The 20,672-nt window shown below is 37.6% G+C and overlaps 1 protein-coding gene across 5 annotated transcripts in view; it reads right to left on the bottom strand.

The window, feature by feature from the left end:
- Positions 1-20,672, bottom strand: part of NSD2 (nuclear receptor binding SET domain protein 2) — a 75,378-nt gene that overhangs the window by 17,298 nt on the left and 37,408 nt on the right. For 3 of the 5 annotated variants that reach the window (XM_030492816.2, XM_030492817.1, XM_030492818.1), the window contains 5 exons: positions 18,162-18,306; positions 17,073-17,150; positions 15,471-15,589; positions 12,339-12,420; positions 11,221-11,345 (listed from right to left, as the gene is read on the bottom strand). In XM_030492816.2, coding sequence (XP_030348676.1) covers positions 11,221-11,345; positions 12,339-12,420; positions 15,471-15,589; positions 17,073-17,150; positions 18,162-18,306 — 549 coding nt within the window. Of the gene's footprint in view, positions 1-6,405; positions 11,346-12,338; positions 12,421-15,470; positions 15,590-17,072; positions 17,151-18,161; positions 18,307-20,672 lie in introns of those variants that run through there. The other 2 variants (XM_030492820.2, XM_030492819.2) reach the window with 2 other exon arrangements.

Genomic DNA, 20,672 nt, shown 5'->3' with positions numbered 1-20,672 from the left:
ACTCGCATTCCTCCATTTAACATTTGCTTTCCTTGACCATGTCTGAAAATACTTTGTGAATTGGGTCAGACTGACGGTTGGGTTTTCTTTTCCCCTCAGATTACTTGCAAGGCTGTAAATGCATTTTCTCTGTGCAAATGCACACTATCAAAGCAACTCATACCTACACATCACCTATGAATTATTTCTACAACTGGAGTGATTTGGAGATTCTAAAACAATCGTTTTACAAGTGGTTAAAAGAAAGTGCATGTAAAGTCATTGCTTTGTTCAGGCACCAGGAAATCTCTGTCCCCTGGAAGGAGATGTGAAACATTAAACTGCAAATGCAATCTGAGTGCATGGCCAGGAGCAGCCAATTCTTGCTGGGAATGGCAGATGAAGAAAGGTAACGTGGGAGTTCGGCAAAAACACAAACTCATTTTCCCTTACGGTTGAAGTAAACTTCCACACATGCTTATTTCTGTTTAAACTATTCCCACAGAAGCATTAATTAGTACATCATTATGCTCCTGTTCCAACTAGCCAAAATTAGTCATGTTTAGGACAGAAAAAAACCAAACCAAAACCTCCAAACCAAAAATATAAGCTGGAAGGTCTTAAATCTGTATTGCTTTTCTACTTAAAGAAAAAAGTAGCTTTTCTACCTTAAAAGAAAAAGGCTCTATGTTGTAAACTAAACAGTTTTATGTTAACTTGACAGTATGGTTGTCCCCCATCTTTTCCTCACACCACAAAGTACATGTAAAATCCCGAGAAAATCCATTTGTGCAGCACACCTTAAGAGTTAAGACAGCCTTCTTTCCAGTAGCAAAAGCTACACAGTCTTGCCCTTGAGGGAAACACTCCTCTTCCCCCAGCTCACTACTTTTCAAGGCAGAGCAGAGAAGCAGAACATATCTAGTGACACACAGAGTCACAAGAGAATGAGGTTTGTTTCAAAGCAATGGTTCCCTAGCTTTCCTTTGTGGTATATGCTTGTAAAATGTTCAAAAGAAGGATGCAGACCTCTATAAGGTAAGGTAACCCTATGGCAGACGAGTTTTTCAGAACCCCGGTAGACATAGGCCATAAAAGCCCAGCCATTTGTGAACCATAGGTAGACAACTATTTTCCTACAGAACTGAGATTTCACTGCCTCAGAATGCATGCACCAGCCCTTCATTTAAATTAAACGGTTACTGAGCCAAAAAGGAGCAGTGCTGGCAAGAATCAAACCCTGCATTACGAATGCAACCACAAAAGCCAAATTCTATCAGCCCATTCAAGATAAAACTTGGCAATTTACACCCACCTATAGATTAATGCTGGATTTCAAGCACGAATACTAACACATATAGCATGAACAAAACACCTTTAGTTTATCAACCGTATGGCTACCAGACTGAGAGCATCTTTGAAGATCTCCCCTTTGCGGCTGTCAGGAGACTCTCACACTTCACAAATCAAACGCTCTATTAACCACTGGCTTTGCACTTCACAGACAAGCCTGGATACCTGCTCAGAGCTGTTACAACTCCTAAGAATCAATACATTCACAAGAAGCTCAGTGATACACTTCCACCGCCTGACGCAGGCTGCTGCTGCTGCAGAACACATCTCTTGATCCCGGCTACCACGACCAAAGGTTTATCCAACACTTCCAACAGCCACGTTACGTGTAACTCGTGTACACAGCTCATATCACTCCACCATCACCTGAGTTATCATATTGCTAATTTTAGGGGGCTAATAAAGGGGGAGATCAGCAGATTCTCTAAGAGAGGGAAGCATTTCTTCAGGATAATTCAGATTTTGACCCTCATCTCACCTTACTTATATCCTGTAGAAGGTGAAACACTCTCTACCAACTATCTCCCTTTGCAAATAACCCTGTTCTATACAAAAATCTTTTGGGAAAGCTCTCTCTATGAAGAGAGACAGAATTCAAAACCTCAGCTCAAGTTATTCCAGAATAGACGATGGAAATACCAGGGAAGTAAAACAGATGTCCGTCCCTTCAGGCCTGTGTAGAACAGGCCGAGGCAACCTTCATCTAACGTTTCTCAGCAAGGACTGAAAATCTAGTGACAGGTAGAGCACGAGATGTTTAGGAAAACTGTATTTGCACCCCAAGCAAGCTGCAACGGCACCAACAGATTCTGATTCACCAAGGGGACAGTTGAGTTTCGCAATAAAAATACCTTTAGATTGGAACAGTCACTAGCTAAAGATGATTTACAAGACGACTGCTGGAAATCAGTTCATGCTGACGTGAAACACAGCCATCTCTAAAATTAAACATAATGCTTTGTGGTTTGTTAATACAATTTTCCATAATAGTTCACATACAAGCACCCAAATCACAGCATTCAGTAAAAATCAGCACAGGTTTGGGGGGGCGCTTTTTTCTTTGTTAACTTACAAACGTAAATCTTTCCCTTGCGATCATGCCAGAGCTTGTCTTGTCCTTACTTTTGTAATATAATCTCCTTAGCAAAGTAAATTGCATGTAATTAACTGTTCTGATATTGAGGCCAAGGTTCAAAGTAATCAAACATGTAGATTAGTGGCAAAACCTGTTAATTAGCAATGGGAGTGATTGCCGGTTTGCTATTGCATTCTGGTTTATATTTTGAGTCATTTCTTATTTCTCACAAAGGCAAAGTACTATTTTTAAGAGTGCAAATTTAGGGGGGAAAAAGGCAAGGCTGTTCACTTCGGATTTATAGCAAGCACCAAGATTCTGCAATGAAATTGTACCCCAATTCTATAATCACCTCCACCATCAGCATTGCTGATGCTGCAACACGGAAGATCCCCTTGTTCTGTGGAAGCTACCATCATTGCAAGCACCATCAAACTTCACATTCTGCACATCAGTCAGGCTTTCCTTCCCATTTCCTTCAATTACTGAACGTCAACATTGCTTTGCGAGGACGTGCCTGCAGAGGCTCTCGCACGGCACCGCCTGAGCACTGAGCAACCGGGTGGCATTTCAGAAATCAAACGCAGCTCTTTCAACCGGAAACTGCGCCTCTGCATACACAAGTGAGGGACAGGGGGAAACTGGCCTAAAAAGCAAACCATGAGCTTTGCCCTTCTTTTAGGCTGAATTTACTTAAGGGATCAGCGAGGTTCAGAATACCAGAAACAACAAATTTATGGTCAGGATCCCAAGGCAAATCTTTCTTTTCCCATGTGCATCAGTTAATCACTACTCGCACACCTAAGACTCACAGGGAACATGTAAGGACACCTGACTGCATTTTTCTGAGTTCTTTATAGCTTTGTTATTGGAGTAATACTTCTATTGAGACAAACTGGGACAAAATGTTGGCATCTCTGTAAATTCTTTGGTTTTATTATTATAGTTGTACCCGTGGATACAAATTGTAGCAACGTATCATTAGTTTAAGAATTGGGTCTACTCATCTCAAGGTATTTTGATCATACATCTTGTAACAACTTTCTTTCTGGCAATAGTTGCTCAACCCACAACGGTACAGGCATCAGCATATCAAGACTCTGTATCCCCAAAGTATTTTTAATTTTCTTTTGAACTGTATTCTGAAATTCCCTGTTCACATTAACCAAGTGTTTAATGGATTCTTTTCAGACAAACATCGGCCTATTTTTAGATAGACTACATAAGAATGCTTAAAAAGCTATCTTCACCATTAATTCTTAACTGAATGAAGATGCTCTTGCCACTGACTACTGGGCAACTGCTTAATTGCTAAATATAAGGATGGGATTTACTTATTTTTACTGCATTCTGAACTACTTTTCATCATTTTGTGCAAAAGCGATATAAAATGTGTGCAAAGACGCAAGGACTATTTGTGGAATACTGGAGCTTCCTTCTCATGACTGCACTGACTAAATAAGAATATGTTTCTGATGTAGGGTGCTGGGCAGGCTAAGAAAAGAGGAGGAAATGTGTGCAATTGTATATTTAAAAGATTATTTAAGACACTAGAGTATTAAAAGGAATTAAACTGAGACAGGTATGTACATCTTGTGAGTTTGTCTGTTTACATTCTTAACTTGGGCTTTTGACTGAGGCTCTCTAAAAAGATGGGGGGGGGGGAGGCACAGAAGATGAATTGACAGAAGCATTGTGTACAAAACCACTTCTCAAATGTTTTTCCTACTGCAAGACTTCCCTCAGCTGCAGCACTGAGTTTCAGTTCACTGCACCACCAGTTAAAGCGTTCAAAGGTGAAAGGATAAGCACTAGCACAGGGGAACGTTTCTCAGACCATTCAGTACATCTGAATGTCGAGTTCAAGCCTACAAAAACTTTTTAAGCATTTCTTTTGCAACCAGGTACCTGATTCCAGCCACACACCTCAGCAGGAATGTGAGCCAATTCTTCATTGCCCCTGGCTTAAAAATGAGAGAAAAAAAAAGGTAGGATGCAAGCTGGTATGTACGCTCAGCCTGCATATTTCCAGAATCACGTGGGTGAACTGTGCAAATGGTATCGTTAGTTCCACATCTGGATGGTCGAGATTTCACTTTAAAAAGAAAAAAAGACAAGTACTGACGTATTTTCACTGGCACCCAGTCAAAGTGATGCGTGAGACAAGGAAGGATAGCCTGGAATTTAAAAATTCAAATGATTCTGTGTTTCAAAGAAGCAGGTGAAGATGAATTGAAACACTGATGGGGACGTTTGCTCCATCCACTCACCCACCTGAGGAAAACGTATTTTGTTTTTCCTTTCAAGATTTTCTACTTCCTTTCAGAAAGCTCCAAAATTCAACAGTAAATACCAGTGCCAGCAAAACCATTACACTGTCATTGCAAGGAAAAAGAGGTTGAAAAATTCTAGGTCTGAAAATAAACAACCGTACTCATCCAATCTGCAGCCCAAGAACCTCAGAATTTATCATACTAAGAACATAAAAATGCAACTGCTCTGCTTGTCAAGACTGGCCCTCAATTAGCTGTTGATCTGGTTATTAAATGTGCTTTTTGTGTTAGGCTTAGGATTAAGTCTTCATTTCTAAAAGATGATCTCTAAAAGCATCTTTGATGGCTCAATGTTAACCTGAGGGTTGGGAGTGGGGGGTGGCTGTGTATTTTTTTTCTGCCCTGGAAGTACCTCCTGGCTAAAGGATGTCCTGAAGGACTAGAGCATCAGTATTTGTTAAGGCAAAAACTCATACCTCATGGAACAGAAGTTTCAAATACTATTCACTGTGTGTTAGCAATTGCAAAGTGAACAACACTCACACTTCTGGGCTTATCAGCTTCATTGGGACTTCTAGATCCCATTCAGAGAAGCTTTCTCTGCCCAGTGTTTGAAGGTTCAAAACAAATTTGGAGATTTTGAGTGAAGAAGTTGCTAACATTTATGCACCTACAGTGCACACACTGGAATGGGCTTCACCAGTTACTACTCCACCAGGCACACACCTTTTCAGACTTTTCCAGATACCAATTTTCGTTAAAAACTGATAATCCTTCCTCAGAAAACTCACTTTATTAATTCAGTGTTACAAAAACACTTCTTATATTACTCATGTATCCTTGCTTAACAGCACTTAAGCATTAAGAATACCAAGTTTGGTCTTAGACATATTCAAGACACTAGTGTTCTTCTGTCACGTTGTGCTTAAGCAGTTATAAAAGCAACTAAAGGGCAAAACTTTCCAGAGCGAAAAAAGTTAACTCTCCCACTTCCCCCTGTTTTACTTGAGCATCTCTTATTTCATAATCCTGGCTGTAGAACATCAAATGGAAACAAAAACCACTGCGTATACTTATTTTAAAGCTAGGGGTATATAAAATGAAAACAAAGCATGGCAGAAAATTATTGCCTACCAAAGAAAAAAGTGGAAGGAAAGTCACCTCCACAGCAGGATCAGCAGGATCCATCAAAAAAAGGGCCCACAAGGAGGGACCTGCCCCTCTTTCCGAGTTGTCAAAAGACACTCACTGGGTTAAGTGGCATCCTCTTTCAGGTCATCTGCTATCTTTAACATCTGCATCTTTCTCAAAGCATTTTAGAAGCATGTTTCCATGACTTCTAAATGCTGTTGGCTATTAAATTCCACTTTACTTAAAACTAAGGACACTGCTACAAGCTCCCTGACATGACTTTAGAGTCAGTGATTGCTGTACCACAGTCATCCAGGAGGACGTGGTCTGGTCAAGAGCTTTCTCTAGAGAGTTGGAGTATGCATGTTCTGATAAGCAAACTCTTTAGCCTTTCCACAGACAAACCCCAACTGCCCTTTTTTTCCCCTCTTAACAAAATCTCAGTGGCTAAAGGGCTGGGTTTATTTTAATCTAAGCACAACTTAAAGGAGAGTAAGTCAACAAGCAACATACAAACAACAGGTCAGACTGTATTCAAAAGACAATCTAGCGTGCACCCACACGGAGACAGAAAAACTGACAGAGCCAATTGAGTTACAGTTAACATTTCCTTTATTTCAGTATAAGAATTCCTGAACTGAATGAAGAATGGTATTTTGGCCCATACTGCTAGACTAGATAAATTCTTTAAGTATGCGGTGCCACAAGTGTACACAGTACTGTAAGAGCAAAAAAGACGGCCTGGGACAAGTTTCATTTTTATTATTAGCAGGAGTTAGACGTTTCAGATAAGGATATTATGCATTTCTGAATTTGCCTGGAAAGTTAATTCAAACTATGAGAACATTTGAAAACATGATAAAATTGCCTACAGATACTCATGATACTTTGGTAGGGGATGTGGAATAAAAACCTACATCATGTAAACATTCAGTAAACAGATTCTCTGCACTTTGAAGCCTAAGTAATACATAAGGTGAGGATAATTACATAAAGAAACTTAATTTTCTACACAGAACGTGCTGCCAAAGAACAAGAGTCAAGCCTAGAGCTTTTTTTCCATGTGAAAGTAGAAGCATAGTAACCAAACTGTATGATCTGGTGGGTGATGCAGGTCATTTCAATTGTTAGAGGCTTTAGCAGAGGTTTAGCAAGACACAAGTCCAATAACTTGCAGTGTTCCACAAAAACATACCCCTGACTGCTCACTGGTGCTTCGAAACAGGGAAGAAAAAAAATAAATCTATAGGCATACAGAAACAAACACAGGAAACAACTGTCTGCTAACTCAGAGGATTTAAGGTGGCACTATATATATTAAATTATCCTTAAGCATTGTTTTGAAGAGAAAATTACCCTCCCAGCAAGCTAGAATGGAACGCTAGAAGCACACTGATTCTCTTTAACAACCTGCAAGGTTAGCTTCAGCTATTTTTGTTGTAGGCCAGTACTTTGTTTAAATAACGTTAATTCCTTTCTTCCTTCCTCTTCTTAGGATCTCAAAGACAGTTATTTTAACCTTCAGTAAGCATACCTAAAATATTTTAGTTGTGTACTGTAGGACAACTAAACTCCAGCATCAGTAAGTGGAGTTGACATACTTTTTCAGTTGCAAGTTGTACATGTCTCATGACTGCCTTCTCAATCAATACCTTACCTTTTAAGAATGGTATGTGTTTTCTCCATTGTGTATACATGCTAATACCCATTAAAAAATGCAAATAAACCAAACCTGCCTCAAATCAGTAATGAGAAAAAATATCTACTGTTCAATATGCAGAAAAAGAGCAAAACTTAAGGCTTGCATTATTGTAACTTGCATTATTAGGCCTTGGAAACACAAGAAGTTGTAGCTAGAACCAGCAACTGAGCTTGCTTTGACACTAGAAGTTACAGAAAGAATTCCCCCTCAGGATGATTATGAGGAACTCCAGATAAAAACACACCTTCAAAACTTCTTTAAAGGCTTCTTTAAACTGCCATCTGCTGGTCAGCTCATACTCCATGAGGATACGATGAACGACAGGCTAGCTAAGAACTGAGTGTTACATGGTCTTTATTTTGTCCTCTCTCAGAAAAAAGTTACCATTTCTTTGACAAAGTTCAGAAGTATTGTCTAGACTCTGCAGGATACCATGACACTTATCTGCTGTCAACAAATCCATCCAGCCTAATGAAGCCAGCCAAGAACCACAAAAATGGATTGAAGAGCTAAAGCAGATATATTTCATGCAAACACACAAAGTGTGCCAATGATCCAGCAGTAATAGTAATGTAAAGCCTTTTTTATTTAGTAAAAAAATACTGGTTACACTCTCTGCTGGCACCTACTACGTTATTGGGGGTGGAGGGCTGAGGTAAAAAAAGAAACAAGAACATACCACCTGTATCTCTTCTCACAAACATCATGAGCTTTTGGATGGTTACACCATGTCTGACATAGGCAGTAAAAAACTAGTCTGCTACTCCGAGCTTTTGGAGACTTCAAAGTGTTGAGTATCTTTTCCACATCTGACCTACCAGTTTCTCATTAGGAATTAGATTTTAAACAGAGTCACATTTACATGAAGTACTGCAGGAAACGACTACAAGTGCCTAGAAGTAAAATCAAGTATTTCGCTTCAAGATTAAATGCAGGTATAAAATTCATTTATTCATGTATAACACCTTCCTGTTTCTGCCCATCCACCTTAAAACTACTTCTAAGCACAATTTTTGAAGGGAGTGAAAGTCTACCTTTCAATCTCTGATATGTCAGGTTTATAAATGTTTGATTGCTCTTAAGAACCCCCACCCTGTTTCTATCCTCTGTAAATTACATACCCAAAGTAACTTATCAATTGAAAATCTCGCCTCAACTGATTTTGTAGTATTTCAAATAAACACTAGTAAAAAATATCCCCAATAACAACAAAAAGCATCCAAAATAGTACTTTTTTAAAAGGTCAAGAAAGATGCATCTTTCAAACAAGAAAAAAACCGAGCACACCCTTCTTACTGTACACAGCTTTCCTAGAACTTAGTTGCAATGGGCTGAGATGTAAGAGGCGTGCAGCTAGCAACAGTCCTTGGCAAATAACAGTCATATCCAGGTTCCATTCTGGAACCAGCTGTCCACAGATAGTGTGGGGGCAAATGAAAGGAAAAGAAACAAAGGCCAGAACCCACTTAGTATTGCTTGTGGAGGTGTATGTGCTTGTGGAATATACAGAACCTTTTCTGTCTTTGTTAAGAGAGCATCTAACTCAACATTTAGAAGTATTACAGTGAACACAGAAATATAAAAGTTAATCACCAAATGTATTTAATGTTGAGAAGAGTTACATCCTATTCCATTATCTGTGCAAAGCTTTCATCATTGCATGATTGTGTTTGTTTTTTAAACTCTTTCCCTTAACACTCCGGAGAAGATTCCTCTCTGGATGTACACTCTCAGGACACACACACATTTAGCCATTTAGACAAGTGCTAAGTAATAATACAAAAAGGAACAAAAAAAAGGTTTTAAAAGACACCCCCCACATCCCAAAACTCATGTATTTCCTGTTTTTTTGTAGAATGGATCAACAGCAAGTTCAGAAACACATGCCTGACATTTTTGTTTTATTCAAAGGCAAATATGTCTAATATCTTAGGAAATAAACTGGGTCCAACCCTCACTTGGCACAAGTTGAGGTCAGTGTAAGCTTTAGATCATTTAAGGATCTAGCCCCACTAATCTACTCCACCCCTGCACCCAGCCCTGCAAAAATCTCTGATATTTGACGATGTATTTTCTGTTATGTTGATTGGGATAGTTTTGATATTTTTAAAACCTTTTAAACCTTTGAAATCAATTAATTTTCTAGTTTGTGTTCTCTGAGTCGTGTACGATGTTATTTTTTCTCACATCTTTTGCTGTTTAGCAGTAGCTGAGTAACTTAAAAGCCAAGTTTTAAAATTTCCACCTCAGCCTATATAACCATATCCTTTTTTACATGGAAACCATTAAGTCATAACCCCAAATCCTACAAAAATGGACCTTTTGTTGAGAAAGATTTCTAAAGATACCATTTTAGAGACACACTATCTAGAAATAGAAGAATCTTTCTCTGGAGATTATAATATTTAGAGATGCATATTTAGAGCCAAGAAGACAGCATGTTTCTTAAACTGGTCTGGCTGAATAGATGGTCCCAAGTACAAACAGCAAGCCCCAGCAGTAAAGCCAAAACAGCAGAAGCTGGTAGGCCAAGAGATGGGAGTCTCTCAACTGAGAGAACAAAATGAGAACAAGTATTACTTTACTTGACTGCTACTATGGACATTATTTCCTGTAGGACTTGCTTTGCATTGGGGTACAGGTGGGAGAGTTTATGGCGGTTTTGGTTAGAATATTTTTCCTGTTACAGTAAGATATACAGCCATTAACATGCAACCTTTTTTCCCACCCAAGGGTAAACCATTTACTCAATATTGTCTAGATATTTTAACTGCATTCGTTATAGTGTCTAAGCACCTCATGCGTTTCATTAGGGAAGATGAAAGTCTCTAGCATAGCTGGAAGCCCTACTCCCTTGTTAGCAGGAAAGTATTTTCTCTACAGTTTTTGTAATGCAAACTGCTTGAAGCTGTTTGTCTATGGGTATTTTACTACATCCTACCAACTACATTTCTGAATCCACCTGCAAAACAGCATGCATACTTCACTCTCATGCTGCCACTCTTTGGCTGATTGGTTTTAATAGCGTACATGACCTGGGGAATGGTTTAATGGATTGTATGAATACACTTCTGGTACATACATTTCATTTATTGTATGTCAATTGAGAAGAATGACAGTTCCAAATATGCAGAGCTAAGACTATGATTAGTAGGTATCAAAAAGATACATCCTTCACTGCCTGTTTAACTCTACTGGGGATGAAGCTATTTGCATCACAGAGAAATAGCGCTTAAACAGCCTGAAAACAAATTTGAGCTTAAAGGGGCTTTGCTCAGAAAACTGTCCAGTTCTAGATCAAATAGAGGATTAAGAAACTTGCTTCAATATAAAAGCTATGGCAACATGACAATATTGAGTTACATAATGTAACTAATGTAGTACACTTACATAAAGTCTGTAGAAGAAAATACAGAACACACTGGAATTTTACTTTGCCTCTAATAGAAGGTTACAATTCTAAAACCTTGTTGGTAAATACATTAAAAACCACAATAATATCTCGACGTCCCCAAATCAGACGTTTGTATTACAATAAATGAATTTGCAATGCACACGTTAACAGGTTCCACAGAGGCCAAAACTGTAACTTGTCTAGAGCACCAACGTTAGAGAATTCGCCTTTGATTTTTGTGTTTTTAAACAAGATTCACACCTGATAATTTTTGTAATTAAATGGCTGTGTGCAAACACCACTTTTTTTTTACCTCATTCTCAGTTAAGGAAGCTGAAGGAGATGAACTCTTGCTAAAAGCAAGAGTTGAAGATTCTGCTGCTGAAGCCCGATTTCGCTTCTTCAGAGGTTTACATGCATCAGACAGATTTTTCGTTGCTGTAAAATAATTTTGGTTTACAAAGTGAAGTTTGGAACTTTAAAACGTTATCTCCCTGAAGCCATTTAAAATACTCCTTCAGATAAAGGAAGGAGTGATTTAGGTAGGTCTTCTGGGCACCTACATAGGGCTGAGAGAACATGAAGTAAATTTCTGAAACCTTGTGTTTTGGCTTGATTTTAAAAATAAAGAGGTTTCTATCAATCAAATATGTACTAAAATTGGCTAAGGAATGTTTCCATTAAAATATCTAGTGACTTATGACCTCTTTAAAGCAGAGGTAACAGTTATCTCCTCAGATAAACATTAGAAGGCCTACATGATCTTATCACAATCTGAGTACCACTAAAGCTTTGTTAAGAGAAAAGTTATATATTGGGGCCAGGAACCAGACATTAATCTATGGCACATCCCCACTTCTACATTGTGCAGAATTTGCTGAAGCTTACTTGTCTTTGGTAAACCATTGTAATACCTAAAGAGACATGCTCTCACAGAAGTTACCTTAAACTTGGGCATCATTAACAAGTCTAACTTTTGGGTTTTGGTCCAAGGTTATTTAGCATTCCCTCTCGTGCTCCACACTGCCTCCCATCAAGCATCATTTAAAAGGACTAAAATCACATTGTAACTGATTACATTGATGGTCACTGCACTTGTTTTATTGGGGCTAATGCACAATGACGGATTGGAGCAGTAGGATTTGCATCACTGCTTGCCAAGATCACAGGGCAATAGCTTTAATTTGGTGCCATCAAATGGTGAACTTGTGAACTGCTGCTCTAAATCAGCAATACACAATTTCAGTCAAGTATAACGTTGCAAAATGGTGGTAGTGGAGGAAGAGGGCACGTCCCCCCGCCCCATCTGTGGCATCGTGGCTGTAACTGGTTATGGCATCAGCAAAATTTAGCTGATGCCTCAGACAACCTGTTTATTTTAAAGTTATTTAATTGAAAAAGTGACATTAAAACTTATTCTGACCACATTACCTGACTGGTTCTTTTGTGAAGAGGAGGTTTCTGTGACCTTAGAAGAGTTTGTTTTGGCTGTTTTGTCATTGCTTGTCTCCCTCTGTCACAAAAAAAAATATGAAAAAATAAAAAAACTCCTAATTTATGAGTGGTTGGATAAAACTGGCAATTACTTCTGGATTTATGTTATTAAAAAGAAAGTGTCTTTACAAATATCTGAATGGTAATGTAGTTAAGCTAGCCCCATTTAAGTGATTTTTAAAACTCATTTACAGCACAGGGTACAAACCCGTAAACAAAGGAGAAAATTAAAGAACACAGTATTCCAGCATCCCACTTATCCATCCCAAACTCGGCATACCAAAAGGGGAGCTCTAAATGAACACAAAACAGGTAATTATCCTTACTATTCTTTATCTAAACTGCTCAAATTAAAACCTTCAATCATTAAAGGTAAACTGCAGGATTAGCATATAAATTTGAGAATAAACCCTGTGCAGAATTTTACGTCTCAGAGAGGCTTGCTTTCAACTCCACAACTTATAGCAGTGCCATGGTTTAAATTACTATGGTTAAGATTGTTTCAGCATTTCCAAAAGAAACCCCACTATTTTCAAGGGAGCATAAATTTGCTCCAGATGGAGAATTTATCATTAAAAGTTTAGGCCGAAAACTGGGGAAGGTTTTGTCAAAGCTTTGTCAAAATTACACTCTGTCCCTTACACGTCACTATATTTTTCCTTTCTGTATTTTATAAATTCATTCAAGTAATGTCACCAAAATTGTAGCCAAGAATGCTTATCCTGACAAACGCTCACTTAATGAGTAAGAATAATCCTACTGAACAGAAGGTTTTACATACTTCTTATATTCTTCATCTGACATGCAGCTTTACAAAAGATGTGCAGGCAAACACCTTGAAAGGCCAGAGAACTGGTTTCCTTTGTAAAAGTAAATATGAACGGCTACTGTACTACAGACATGCTACACTGTGCTTTTACTGGCTTCTCTGTAGATATAACATGCCCTACCACTAATGCCACTGGAGGCTCCCAGTATCAGTTTTCTAAGATTACCATCACACTTCTGTGTAAAATTGAAAGCAAATGTACAGTACAGTTCACTCTTAAATTTAAAGCATGCTTTACAGAACCCTCATTTTGTTAATGTGCATTTTATATACATCACGAAAGCACCAATGAGCAAATTAGTTTTTCAAGACTTCCATATGGGTACTTATGGCTTAGTTACTTTGTGTGAGAACATTCAGATTTTGTCAATGAGAATTAAGGACAAAAAGGAGAGGACAACCCTCATGCAAGAAGTAAAATGTAATGAGAACAAGTCATTAAAGCTCCTCCTATGCTTGTAACAAAAGCCTGTAGGTAAATTGGGAATAGCAGAAGGAAGGTGCTTCGTTAGTTTGCTTTTTTGAATCATTACACAGACATTTTCACTGTCATTCACTGAATGTTTTACTAAGCAGCAGCACATACTAAAAGTACCCTGGGCTGGTGAAGGCAGGAAAAAGACTAAGAGATAATTCATAAAAGAAACCACGCAGCATCGATTCCACGATATCTGACCCTTCTGTGGACAGAAGCACAAACACTGCTATCTGCATTTAAACTTTCCAAATTATCTGATATTTACACACACCAGGTTCCTTGTAACTAGTTCTGATAAACGGATCAGATAGAGGACAACACTTTTTAAATGCACGTTACTAAGACAGCGTTATTAGTGGTATGCATCTTCTGGAAATAATTAATCTCATTTGTTTTCCTGTTAATAGTCACATCTGTGCCACAGCAGCAAAGATACCAGAATTTCCTCTGCATGAAATATACTGCAACCACGTTTCATTCTACTTGGGATAACGTAGGCTAATTGTAGTGTACAAATGCTGGTGGGACAGTAAAGAAGTAACTTTACGGGCAACCAAAACAGGGACTTCAAAGCAGGAATTAATTACAATAAGTAAACTTAATTATTCCATGGATCTAGTGTATTACAGTGAATGCAACTCAATTAGAGAAGTTTAAAAAGGACCCAAAAAATCCTCCTAGGATATGAGATGAATATTCAACAACTAACCCGTTAGAGCAAGAAGTGCAAAAACTAGTTTTGGCCCTTCTTTCTGCAAAGGTAACAACATTGCTGTAAGAATTATCTTTGTCTCTTAAGCCTGGCTATCTGAAATTCTCTTTATTTTTATACTGAACTCTAGACAAGTTGTCTGAATACCCACAATATCAACAGAGGTACTAAAATAACCAGCCTACCAAACTGACATATGTGGCCTCCATAATTCATTTAAAAAAATACATCCACTACCTTTCCTTATATTAGGTTGTTTCATTTAATCACAGTACTACTGAAGTCCTGAGATGAGGTCTGTGATACACTACAGTATGATAACATATCTGAAAACACTTGAGCTAAGTTCTCCACACAAGTAAAACCCATGAAGTTCACTGGTCTACATGCATGACTAAATAAACCTGTGCTTAAGTTCTCCACAAGATTTGGGCTCTATCCATATCCATAGTTTTAGTGATCTATGTACAGAAAATCCTCATCCTCACAAGCAAGCTAAACGAAGGAGCCTGTGATTTGTGCAATAACTATACTGTAATATTTACTGCAGCTTCATAAGTTACGAAATGGGTCAGCGTGCCACCCTAAAATGTTCTATAGGCTTCCAGTTCTTGAAAAGGAGTTTTTCTGTTTTGCTTTGCTTGTTTTCCATTCTTTCCCCACCCCCCCTCCCCCCCAATTGTCTAAATCAAGTATTGACTAAAGATATTTTTCTACATCTCTGTATACATCTCCGAACTCCAATTCAGGAGGAAAGAACTACGAGGCATGACAACACAGAAAGGTCATGCCTCTGCATGTTCCTTCGGGAAACAGATTTTCTCAACACACATTGTCACCATAGTTTTAAGTAGCAAGTGCAATTGTCATACCTCCGTCCTCAAAACCAAAGAAAAAACCCCACAGCAATAAGCTCACATGTATCTCTAAATATTTACCACAGTTTGGTTACTCTTTTAACCCTGAAAACGGAAATGCTGACAAACTTAACTACAGCAATGTGATTGGTGCTGCTATAAATCAACCCAAACAAACCAACGACATAATTACCTTCCGATTATTCTGTTTATCCATCCTGAGTCTTTTCCTAGGTGCTTCCTGAACTTCAAAATCTTCTGTAGGTTCCTTTGTCCTCTTTTTTTGTTTTCTTTTATTTCCATGTAAGTTACCTTGGGATGGGGGATGGGGGAAACTTACATGAAAAATAATCTAAAACCCACTTTCAAATTATTTTGAACTGATCTAGTTATTTAAGTTACTTTTCTTTCAGTCATTATTTTTAAAACATGGTTAAACATTAACACAGTTTAATGACCTCTTAATGCTTAAGGTCTGGTCTCTGGTGCTGAAGACTAACTCTAGAACACATCCAAATCAACTGCCTCATATTCAAGCTATTTTAGAAAGACAAGTCTACCTGTATAAGCACTAGTTTAAGATCCGAATATTACTGCCCAACATTTGTTTCATATTGTCAGACTGCACATGATCGATCTATACAGCTTTTACCTCTCCTTCCACTTTGTAATAGTGTCTTATCACTGAAACGAATTTTTAAGTCTCCTCCTTAAGTGTCCTTCAAGTTCTCCAAATGATAGAGATGAAGATACTGGTGACATCTATTAAGGGGCCTTTGTAAAAGATGAGATATCACCAACTGTACAGATTAATTTTCTTTTCCTGATCTGGCAGTTCCAGACTCTCTCTAACAAGCTTACTTATATTTCACAGGAGACTGTAAGATCCCCTTCCTTTGTGAACCAAAATCCTAAGAACAGAATCACATTGGTCATTTTAAACCAACGGACTTATTCACGTATTTAGATGATTGTTCACAGTAAAGTTCAAGCAGTCGCTAAATTACAGAAGATCAGTGACTAACCTACATACCCCTTCCACAGGTTCAGCTACTATTTGCACTCACTCTACCTCAAAAAGACAGATGAAGGTTTAGGAAGTGGTCTGTTCCATCAGGTTGAAATGACAACATTATTACACTCTCCAGTACTCTCTAGTTTATGAAGCTACAGAGTATTATTAGCATGAAGATTAGCAAGCTCCAAGGGCACAAACATGTTAACTGAAAATTGCCCTACAGCTACAAGCATTCTATTCCAGTGGGAACAAATGGCTGTAAGTATAAAAAAATATAGCAACTTGAAAATATGGATAATTTTCAAATTAATGTTCTTATCTTAAACAATCTAGGACATACTCTATTATCACTCTCAATCCACAAAGCAGACTGAAATGGCTCCAGGAGAACCTGCTACTTACAAAAAGCCAGCAAAAGAAATCCCACAATATTCTTCCAAGTTTAAAGATAAGAGGATCTGGTTAGGGAACGATTGAACTGACATGTTTTCATCTGCAGATAACTATAAATGTACACAATATATGTACTAGAAACACCTGGTACAGGTACAATTTCAATTACATTTCTTGCAATATGACACTGAGGAAGGTGAACAAAATTCAGCACTACAGTGTTTAGATATTTAATTTGGGATCCATTAAAATTCTAACGTCAAGGAAGACAACATCTGAGATAAAAATAAAGAGATTATGATACGTGGGTGATTACATAAAAAAATACACTCAATAGCTACTTATAATGATGAACTATTTGCACACAACACAAATTTCAATTACTTCTGGATCTTGATCTCCTTTTAGGTGAGTCTTGAAACACTTTACGTTTGGCCTCTCCAATATTCTTCAATGATGAACCTTGAGAGATACAGAATGTGTTTTTTTTTTAAACTGATATCCAAATATTTAACACTTATTAAGTTAAAAACTTTTCAGTTTTCCACAAAATGATGTTATTTCACACACACACAGATAGTTAACAAAACTGACTGCCATTTTTATACAAGTTTTTCCAAGTCTCACAAACTTTCAAACACTCCCTCTCATTCTTGTCATTGCCCAAAGCAGCACCTCTTGGCTTCTAATACTTCCATCGTAAGTCTTCTTACAGTGCTGTAAAGCTACTTAAATTTGAAAAATTATAGCTAAATTTTATAAAGTTCATGCAAATGCCAAACTATCTTCCTCCTTCTTTCTCAAATAAGTGACTCCAAACCCCCTCAAATATTTTGCAAAATAATTGAGACTGTTTATCAAACCCAAATGCTAGACAACAGCAACAAAGAAAGAGAGAGAGAAAAAAAAAAAAGAGTATTTACAATCTTGTACAATGTCCTACAAACTTTGAGTAGCACAATAAAATGCCAAATGGATGAAAGTTTCAGAATAAAGTTTGGAATACTTCTTCCTGAGTTGATGGTGACATGAGGTAATAAACTTTAGGTATATACGAAGAAAACGTGTAGCACTGATTAAACTTTTTAAACCATTTCCTAAGTATTCTATGAAGAAAACCCCTCAAACTTTACTAGTAGCAACACTTCGTCTTCCCTTCCCACCATCCACTCGTAACTGGCAGTGGATGCAATGGCAGCTGCTTATGGGCAGAAGAAGAATGAGAAATCAGCAATCTCTAAACAGTAGGTTTACATATAACAACTTTTCAGAACAATGAGCAAGAAATGTAGACTTCATGGGTTGTGTTTATTGTAACCATTGGCATTCCTTTGCTATTGGCACAAACACCAAGAATTAAAACTGGAAAACAGTGAAAGCCGTTTTCCCTACAGGTCTCAAATATGTGCTTAGTTTAACGCCACTATGTATATCAAATTTAGTTAGAGTACACTAGCACAGTTTTACGTTTACCAGAGTCTTCTTCAGATTTGGGAGAGGTCACTATGGCAAACTTTGTGTTATAGCGAGCTTTCTGTTTTTCACTAAGCATGTTCCACTGCGATTCGAGCAATTCTTCAATCTCCTCACTTGAAGCATCTGGATGTTCAGCAACCACCTATACATGCAGAAATAGGGTTGTATTAAAACAAGGTGACCATTAAAAAGAATGGTGTACATTCACCTATTGCTTTGGAAAACCGGATACAAACAAGTTATCTAACATTTCTGCTGAGACAGAACCAGATTAAAACCTTCTGTATCCAGTTTTCCTTTGAATAACCACTTCTCTCTCTGTCTTTCTAAAACAAAAAAGATCTACTAGCATATGCAGTTATATCACATTAGTAATTTTGGAAGTATCTATTTGCTTTTTAACATTCAAAAAACGGAGTAAGTGTAAATCTTGCCTTGCAGTCATAAAAAAAAAAAAAAAATTCTATTATTTCTTGATGAAGTTTAAATCTATACCACAAAAGACAAACAAGTAATATGGGAGTATACGTTTGCCTACAGAGACATCCATCAATTCATAGGAGAATTCATTAAACACAGAATTCATACACCTATCTTAACAGAGATTTACACCCGCTAGTATCTGATGCAACATTTTGCCGTATTAATTCATCATTTTATACTATGTACATGAATATCAGGAACACAAAGAGCTGTGCATTTTTTCTTAATAATATGAGCATGACATATAACAGCCATCAACATGGAATTTAAAAGAGAATTTCTACAAATGTATTCAACACAAACAGAAAATCAGTATTGAAAACAAAGAAAAATCCTCCCAAACTCATTCAGTATTCCCATACTTCTACTTAAGGAAACCCAAATTTGATTAATCATAGAACTCATAAAGCTCTAAGATTATATGATCTATAGAAATGAAACAGTAGCTTCAAAACAACCCCTCTCATCTCATTATCCAGCATTCTCCAAAATCCTGTTACCGGAGTGATGCAACCAATATCCCAAAATCATGGAGCAAAGTAAAGATGAGGTCAACAAAGCCAAGTATTCAAACAGTAACACCATTCAACAGAACCAAATGCAAATTTTCTGTGATAAGTGAAATGATTAAACCGAATTTCTTAGGAGTTAGTGTCTTAAAATTGCATTTCCTGTCGTCAAACTGAGTAAAAGTGTGACTGAAGCTTTTCCTGGGTTTAGAACAGTTATAGCACTTTCCTTCCATTGGGATTATTCAGTGTCTAGTAGGGGAATTCATAACATAATTTTCCCCTAGTAGAGTACGAAGAGTTCTCTTGCTTCTATCTGTCATATCCCACCTGCACAAAGCTCGGACAATACAACTACTTTTGGAGGCCTGACAGGTGAGAATGAGGGCAGACCTGCAAGATATCTCTCCCACAAATCTCACTTCTTTAGGAATTAGCATCAATTTTGACCATTGCTGCTAAGAGAATAGGTCATTGTGCTCAACTAGTGCACAGAGTTATTTAATTCTCTAAGAAAGAACCAGCTTTGTTCACACAAATGAGATATGGTGTAACATCACCTTCAGTCCCACCAAAATACAAATAAAACCAACTTTCAACTGACTGTGAAATGACAAGCAAAATACACTCATGGTTCTTAATGGTGAAGAGATCCTTGCAAAGAAGGCCTCCAAGGAAAATGCTCATCAGTCATCACCAAAGTCTTCATATAGTAATACTCAATCCCACCATACATACTGGAAATGACTTATCGTGTATCTTGATGTACATGAAAACCATCCACTTCTTCCAGGTACTTATTTCTAAGTCTAACTATGCTACAGACCACATGGAAGATCTTTTCTTGGACCTGGGAATTAGTATCACTATAGGTGTGGAAAACATGGCAATTAGACCAGGCACGTCCTAGCTCATCAAGCGAAGCGTATTAATTTCACTCTTACTTGTCCTGATGTTCAACAACTCCTTACACATGCAGAAACCTTCAATTGTAAGCCCTACTAGTGAAATTATTTTCTGATTTACCTCAAAACAGACTCAAGGCCCAAATCAATGAATTAATATAAACAATATAGCTGCCTGCCTCTCACTGAATGATACCTTTATCTCAAGTCAGACATTCCTTTCTAATGACTACTATAGTTATATTTCACAGAGGCAGTGCATAAGAATGTCAATATTACAAAATATATCTTTACTCCTGTGGTAACAGTACAAAATACTTCTATGTGTCACTACAATCATGAAAGTGCTCCAAGCTTTCAATGCCTCCCTTAGAAAAACATGACTCTTAAATCACTAAAAACATTTTCCAGCAGTTCATCCAGTCTTCCAACACCCATCATTCATTTCTAAAAATTTCAGCTATTCCTCACCCTCCTGTCCCCAGAAAAAGTAACACCAAAAACAGTAATTAGTAAAATCAAACTCATATATGAATCCCACTACGGTACAAAGTCAGATTCCAAGCAAGACACAGCCGAAATGGCTCTACCGCTAAAAGAGCTTGTAATTA

The sequence above is a fragment of the Strigops habroptila genome, chromosome 7, assembly GCF_004027225.2.
Source record: "Strigops habroptila isolate Jane chromosome 7, bStrHab1.2.pri, whole genome shotgun sequence".
In the NCBI taxonomy this organism is placed as follows: domain Eukaryota; kingdom Metazoa; phylum Chordata; class Aves; order Psittaciformes; family Psittacidae; genus Strigops; species Strigops habroptila.
Note: the sequence above shows the minus strand (reverse complement) of the source record. Positions and strands in the feature narration are given on the sequence as shown.